This window comes from Penaeus chinensis, chromosome 18 (assembly GCF_019202785.1).
Source record: "Penaeus chinensis breed Huanghai No. 1 chromosome 18, ASM1920278v2, whole genome shotgun sequence".
Classification (NCBI taxonomy): Eukaryota; Metazoa; Arthropoda; class Malacostraca; order Decapoda; family Penaeidae; genus Penaeus; species Penaeus chinensis.
The window spans coordinates 16,973,123-16,980,622 of record NC_061836.1 but is presented as its reverse complement, the minus strand read 5'-3'; the positions used below and the strand labels follow the sequence as shown (position 1 = coordinate 16,980,622).

The 7,500-nt window shown below is 34.1% G+C and overlaps 2 protein-coding genes across 6 annotated transcripts in view; one reads left to right on the top strand and one right to left on the bottom strand.

Annotated features, from left to right (window-relative positions):
• LOC125034501 (mitochondrial Rho GTPase-like) overlaps positions 1-2,346 on the top strand; it is a 27,519-nt gene extending 25,173 nt beyond the window's left edge. For all 3 annotated transcript variants that reach the window (XM_047626323.1, XM_047626321.1, XM_047626322.1), the window contains one exon: positions 793-2,346. In XM_047626323.1, the coding sequence (XP_047482279.1) occupies positions 793-919 (127 nt within the window). In that variant the 3' untranslated portion in view covers positions 920-2,346. The remainder of the gene's footprint in view (positions 1-792) is intronic.
• The window catches only part of LOC125034503 (SUMO-conjugating enzyme UBC9-B), a 7,188-nt gene continuing 1,547 nt past the window's right edge, over positions 1,860-7,500 (bottom strand). For all 3 annotated transcript variants that reach the window (XM_047626324.1, XM_047626326.1, XM_047626325.1), the window contains exons 2-6: positions 4,509-4,598; positions 4,192-4,275; positions 3,812-3,929; positions 3,512-3,656; positions 1,860-3,106 (exon numbers count right to left, since the gene is read on the bottom strand). In XM_047626324.1, the coding sequence (XP_047482280.1) occupies positions 3,037-3,106; positions 3,512-3,656; positions 3,812-3,929; positions 4,192-4,275; positions 4,509-4,574 (483 nt within the window). In that variant the 5' untranslated portion in view covers positions 4,575-4,598 and the 3' untranslated portion in view covers positions 1,860-3,036. The remainder of the gene's footprint in view (positions 3,107-3,511; positions 3,657-3,811; positions 3,930-4,191; positions 4,276-4,508; positions 4,599-7,500) is intronic.

Genomic DNA, 7,500 nt, shown 5'->3' with positions numbered 1-7,500 from the left:
TGATATCTTTTCAAAAGCGTGCCATGCTAACCTTGAAAAGGTTTTTGAGAATGTCCCTCTTAAATATAACTTGTACAGTATTACTAATTTGAATAATCAGTTTTGCTTCTGCTTTGAGGGAAAAAAAATATTAGTTCACTGCTACTGTAACAAAGTTCATCTATAATCTTTTTAAGTTTGAGGGGGGGGGGGTAATCAGAAATGTTCCTTTGAAATGAGGTAATCAACTTTTCATATACTGCATACTTAGCATGGCTAGAAGCATGAACCTTTCATTTATATTTCTTGTTGCATGGAATTTGGTAGATACTTTATAAATTTGGTAAGGCCTAATGTATAATATCACAAGTTATGTATAGCATTTACACATCAAATAATTTAAATGTCACTGAATTAGTATTTTTAGTATATTGCACAGAATTTATGAGTTTCATTGATGAATTAAATACCCTTGTTTTTTTTTTTGCTTGCTAGGATAAAAATATACTTGACTGTTAGATTTTCTTTATTTTTCTCTAAACAAGCATAGGTATAATGACAGTTGTTCATTTGTCAAGTTTTGTCATGTAGCTTAACTTCCTAAGTTAAAAAGCACCAGAATACTTATGCAGGTAATCTTATTTCAAGTGAAATGAAAGTGTGTTAAGTATCATGTACAACAAATATATATATTTTTTCCCATACATACAAGATGAATTTTTGTAATAGTACATGGAACATAAACTATTAATCTCCTTTAATTTAAATTACAAGTTTCCATGAATTCACATTAATACACTCTCCTCTCCACAGACATCTGAAGCAGCTGGGCGTGGTGGTGGGTGAGCACAGCACTTGGCTCAAGGTTGGCCTCGGCGTAGCTGCCATTGCTGCCTTTGCGCTCCTCCTTGCCAGGGCTCTCAGGTCGGGGGAGAGATAGTTGCCTGAGGCCCAGCATGCTAGTCCTTTGTAGTGTAAAGAGAAAGCTGGTTGGGATAAATATCAGTTGTATAAAAGGACAGATACAGATAGATGGTGAGACACAGGGGTGGGAGGATATGGAAGGGAAGGGGAAGGACATCTTTCTTTCCTTATACAGCTGCAACATCTTGCATAAGACTAGTTCTTACAGATATTAACATTATGGTAGGTGCAAGAATGCATTATAATTTATATGCTATTGTATGATAAGGGGATATTTTTTTAGAAATGTGTTTTGGTATTCAAGAACTAATGGATTCACAATTCTTGCTTGTCATGAAAACTTTTTTATATATACTTTTTTTTTTTCTTTTCATTATTTTTTATGTGCCTGGAAATTGGCAATTGCAGTGGATTACTCATGTAATGAGAATTGGTCTTGAAATTAAATGTGATTTATAAATCTACTTTTACATTTATATATATATATGTGGTGTGTGTACTTTTTCAATCATGCCAAAACTTTCATTGTGTATATGTAATTTACACAAATGTAAATAAAAGCAAATATATTAGTTATGTAATTTCTCAACCTGTAAATTAGAGAAAAACAAAACATTGGGGACCTAAATCTGGCATATCAACATTAATTAAATTCCCAGTTATCGCTAAACAGTTGCACAAGAAATATTGGGCCACATATTTGTCAAAGGCCATTCATTGCCAATACTTGTAAAGTCTTGTGCAGCAGTTGGAGGTTTTGTGAAGTACTGTTACCTTTCCAGAAGGAAATCCTCAATTGCTTGCTATTCAACACATAAGTAAACGGTTATAATTTTCAAAGTAACTTGGGACATTTACCAATTTTTAAAGATGTTACAAGAATGATGCACCCTCCCCCTTCCCACCATCTTCCATGTTTTTGGAATATTGCAACAAGGTATAAAACAAAAATAGAATCATGTATAATAATATCTATTGTTGGTTGATATAGATACATCACTGCATCACAATTGTTTGTACAAAACCATTTTTCTATTGTTGATACAGACATCCCAAGGTCACACTAAAATAAACAGGAGCATGTAGCATATTGGACATAATTTGCTAGCATTCCAATAATTAGGCTAATTGCAAGGAAAGTTAATTTACCTTGAATACCAATTTAATTTTATTGAGGAGAAGGTAGCAAGGGCTTCAACTTAATCTTTACTTTCACATTATAAAGAGGGGAAAGGATAATTCATATCTCCATTTCTTGGAGAAATCCACAAATTTAGTCAAAGGATTTTTATTATTATTATTATTATGCATATCCAGGTCGAAACGTTAAACCCATCATTGTTAAGCAAGATTTAGAGAAAAACAACAAGACATTGAATCTGTACAGTTTTCAAATATGCAACCATTTGTAAATTCCATATAATAAAGTTATCACCAATTTAATTCTTGTATTTTAACTTCTAAATACTTCCTTGAAAAGTAAATTCTCACACTTCATATCGACACTGATGTAACATGTACATAGATACCTACACCATACAAACTTTATATGAATATTCAATGCACCATAAATATATGATGAATTGTGTGTGCTTTTATGATGAACAAAAACTAGAATAATGGTAAAAATAGTTTATTACTTAATATCCATTAATGACTCAGTGGAGGAAATATATTTGTAGGAACAGGTACATAAGGGAGGGGGGGGGGGGGGAATATACAGTATACCTAAAAAATAAACACTTCCCGGGAAGATAGATTCTCTTGTCCGAGGATATCTTTTCTTGACTGTTAGATCACTGAGAAGGTTCAAATAAAAAAAAAAAAAAAAAAGAGTAAAGAGTGAGCCATGTCACTTAAAACAGAGAATGGAATGAGATGCTTGTCACGTATTTCAAAAACATAAAAAGATGCCGCTTTCTGCAATCAGCATCGCATAGGCGTACTCAATTCCTCTAGAAAAGTTCATTCATGGAAACCCCCAAACCAAATGTGTCTGCTGGCAAGACCACCACTTCTAGGCCCCTTCCCACCAGCAGATGCACTGAAACCAGAAGTGCAATGCTTCTCAATAACTAATTGCTATCTCAAGAACTCTCCATGCTTCCTGTATTGTGATGGCTGCGATTCTCTCTACTCAAATGGAGCGGACATTGCCTTGGCCTGGGCTCGTACTCTTTTCTCGTATTCCAGACGGTTTTGACTGGAAGTGGGGGGGAAAAAAAATCAGAGTAAAATTTACTATATTTGCATTAATAATAAATGACAGAAATTATTATAAGTTCAAAGAACAATTTTGTAGTATATGCCTACATTGATATCTTGGTGATGGAATCAAGTTACTTTTTTTTTTTTCTTTATTTTATTTGAACATACAAGATCACTATCCATCATACTATTATCATTTCTGTGACTATCTACTCTCTATCTTTATGAAAAGAACTAATGAAAATCCCCTAAATCTTGCTAACCACATTCCTTCTGTTTACAAAACTTTTCAAATGATACTGATAAATTTAACCATACTAGAAACAAAATAAAAAAACATAACAAAAATTGATATATATATAATATATACATAGATAGATAGATAGATAGATATACTAACCAGTAAATAGTGTAGGCTTCAGCTTGTGCAGGGTCCTTGATGTTGGGGTCATTAAGCAAGTCCTGAATACCCAAAAGGATTTGCTTGATGGTAATTGCAGGTCGCCAGTCCTTCTCTTCATCCAGGAGTGACAAACACACTGTTCCTAATTGGGCAAAAAAATATAATAAAATAAAAAATAAATAATTAAATAAAAAATAAAGAGGATGAAAAATCTCTTCACTAATTTTATTTCAAAAAGTTCAATATCTTGAAACAAAACACAGGAAAAAGACATTCTATAAAGACATTTTTATGTACCTGATGGGTAAACATTGGGGTGGAACAGAGGAGGTTCAAACTTGCACTTGGGTGGGGTTGATGGGTAGTCATCCTTGAAGATCATTCGCAGCCTGTACAGTCCATTTTCCCAAGGAGTCTGTGCCATGAAATAAGACATTGATACACACTATGAACTCACAAGGAACACTTACTTCAAATGAGTAATTCCTTTGAAAACTACTGATCACATCCTTTATTACACTGAACCCACCCAGCATATATTTTACAGTTCATTAACAGGCAAAAATAACCAGAACCATTACTTTTGTCAAATATTAAAGAAATTCACTGATTGACAAGCTATTGTTCATACTAATAGGAAAGATTAAACACTAAATGCACATCTTTGGCCATCTTACCCCCTTCTTTCCTGGAATGGCACACTCCCAGTTCATGAGATTCAGAGTGCCATCAGGGTTCTTTGTCGGTCTTGCAATAAAACCCTGTGAGAGAGAGGGAAAGATTTTTTCATTAGTTGTTGACAACAATGCCACTGACACTTTACTTGAAAAAGTTATATATTTAGCCACAGTTCCACTGCATCCAAACCTAAAAAGCAGTTCTCCAAAAGAATCGAAGAAGCAGCTGTATTTCTAATAATATGAACCGAATTCACCTTTTTAAATCTATTATCAAATATATACAATGTCTAATGTGAGGAAGAACTTAAACTTACAAATGGATGATCTTTCCTCCATGCCTTTCTCTCCTCTGCTAGTCGTGCAATGGCAATTCCAGACATTATGACTTATCAGTATGATGCTCTCTGGAAGAAAGAAAACAATACTTTTTAAAGTGATTGATGATTGATGATGATGACAATAATAAGATCAAGTATTCAGTAGGCATACCATCCATAAAGTTATAATATTCATATTGTTAAGCATAAGTTACTGAAATATAAAGGTTATATGGTCATCTTGACTTGAACTTCCCTGACCCCATAGTAATAAAAGAAAATAAGTCATTATATGCAAGATCAAAACTTTATGGAAATGTATGAACAGTGGTCTAGTACTTCTATTTATTAACCCATAGGATCTGGGTACCTTGCTGCATGTGGCCTAAAGTCTGGGCATTAGGCTTTTTTGAGGTACATATAACAACTTAAGCCCTGGAATTGTGCTATACTCTTCAGCATTGATCAACAAAGTTCCCTCACACACACACACATATATATATATATATATATATATATATATATATATATATATATATATATACACACACACACACATACCACAATATATCTGGTGAAAGTTTGTTGGCATTTGCTGTGGTGCAAATACTGGGGCCAGAGCACTGCTTGATGCAGTCCTATTGTAAGTAATTTATTTATCAGTTCAACAGCGGAAGATGGATGGTATAAGCTGTAGCAAGAAAATTCCCCAATCAAAATTGCACTCATGAACAGATATCTTATATTATTGCAAACTAAAACAGTGGCACTGCTCACTGTTAAGGAAGGTTTTAAGAAATAGCCCTCATAAATTTCTTGATCATTAAGCATATTCATAAGTTACAATACTTGACTTTATTACAACTGTAAACTCAAAGAAATAAAGCAAAGATAAATGCAAATATTACTGGCCTACTTTACAATTAGACTTTTGTCCTCTACAAGATCATCATCTTTAATTTGTCTTAGCATTGTTTGTCCAATACCATAAAAATTACCACTTTCCAGAATAATCATGGTGTAGATTTGTTGTTTTTTGTTGCTTGACCAGTATTCAGCTTCAGAGACTATAACCACTACAGAATATCAAAGGAAATTTCAATCAAATTTAGACAGAACATCGCTAAAATAGATGGAAAAAATTATCTTTGGAGAGTCACTGCATAGTGGGGAGCTACATGACGATCAAGAGCCAGCTGTCTAAAATTCATGAACCTGGAACCTCATGTAAGTAGGACAAACTGTGAGGTACAATGGCCATACTCGAAACAATTCAACCAATCTCAATAATGTCACAGTACCTTGTAATAGACAAGGCCTCAAAAACTTGTACCTGTGGCAGAGCTGTATTAGCAATTTGAACTTTCCAACTTTGCAATTATTATTCCTTGATGCAATTAATCACATTGTAATGTGTGAATTTCTTTTCCCATTGCAAATGATAATAAATGAAAGTGCTGGTAACTACTAATGAAGTGACTGCACCACTCTGATACTACATTCCTATTGCTCCAGCCACTCTGGAAATCCATGAACATTGCTGTATACTACACTCCTTCCTTCTTTCGCTCCTAGACCTGCACCCGATCCCTATATTTCCCTGTTGGAATTTTCTTAATTTCTGAGATTATTCTTTGCCTGCAGATTATTATATAAACTCATACTAAAGTATTGCATGCTGTCCAACTTTCCTATTACCAACTTGCAAGTTTACCTAGTACCATATGGCTGTATGAAACAAAAACAAAATTATAATTAAAATTATAATTATAATTATATATATACATATATATTCTGTGATGGGTTTGCTACTCAGGCATCGTGTCGAAAGTATGAAGAGGAAGACTACCACAGTAATGAAGAATTTCATATTTATTAGACATTTTGGAGGTGAACATTTGCAACAAATGGGTACCCATTGTTCTTATTTGATAAGATTACTAAATCTTTTCTGTGTAAAATATTCTCGAAACAGCCCATTGTCCCTACTGTTAAAAAAGACCATAGATACGTAAAACTACCGTACATGTGTAGTTTAGCTTTGAAATCAGGAGCAACTAAAATCACTGTTACTAAATAATTACCCTCAAATCAAATTCACTTTTGTATTTACTAACACTGACAATATAGCCAAATTTCTAAAACAACCTCTGAGATGTAACTCAGACTTGTGTTCTAATGTAGTGTACTTATTTACCTGTCCTTGCTGCCAAGCTCCGCATCTTATTACACAAAGGCAAATCCTTCAGGACTGGGCTTCCGCTGAGTAAACCATCTTTCTCGGCAATAAGAGAACACTCTACTCCACTCACATCCTTTCTCCTACACAGATTTTAGTATTTTATCTTCCCATTCCTCCCGTCCAGACCTTATCATCTCCGAATCCTTTCACATGCAGAAGATGAAATCAGAACTGAACAACACAACCACCACAACCTTATTCACCCAATAGTCCTTCCCCCTCTCACCAACACCCTCTTTGGTTAGTTTACCTCATTGGTTGTTTATAGTTTTTTCTTGTATATGTGTTATTTTTCATTGTATATCGTTCTTGTTTATGATTTCATTATACCTTTGTATATATTGTTCTTAGCTATTTTTTCGTATTTGCAAATGGTTCAGAACCTATATATCCATATTCATAATTGTCCAACTGATTTTTTTAATGGTTCTTTTTGACAGTTTTACGGATGGAGGTCTAATGTTCACCTCCGAAACGTCTAATAAATATGAAATTCTTCACTACTGTGGTATCTTCCTCTTCATACTTTCGACACGACGCCTGAGTAGCAAACCCATCACAGAATATATATATATATATTCATCATAAAATTTATTCAACAATCCAAGTTGAGGGTTGATGGGAAGTTCTTCCCCAGTAGGGAGGGTTGTTGGTGTAGAACCAAGTGAAATCAAGGAGGCCAAGGATTTCAGAAAACACGAAACTAAATTATTCATCAATCTTAAGCAGTAATATCGGGGGAGGGGG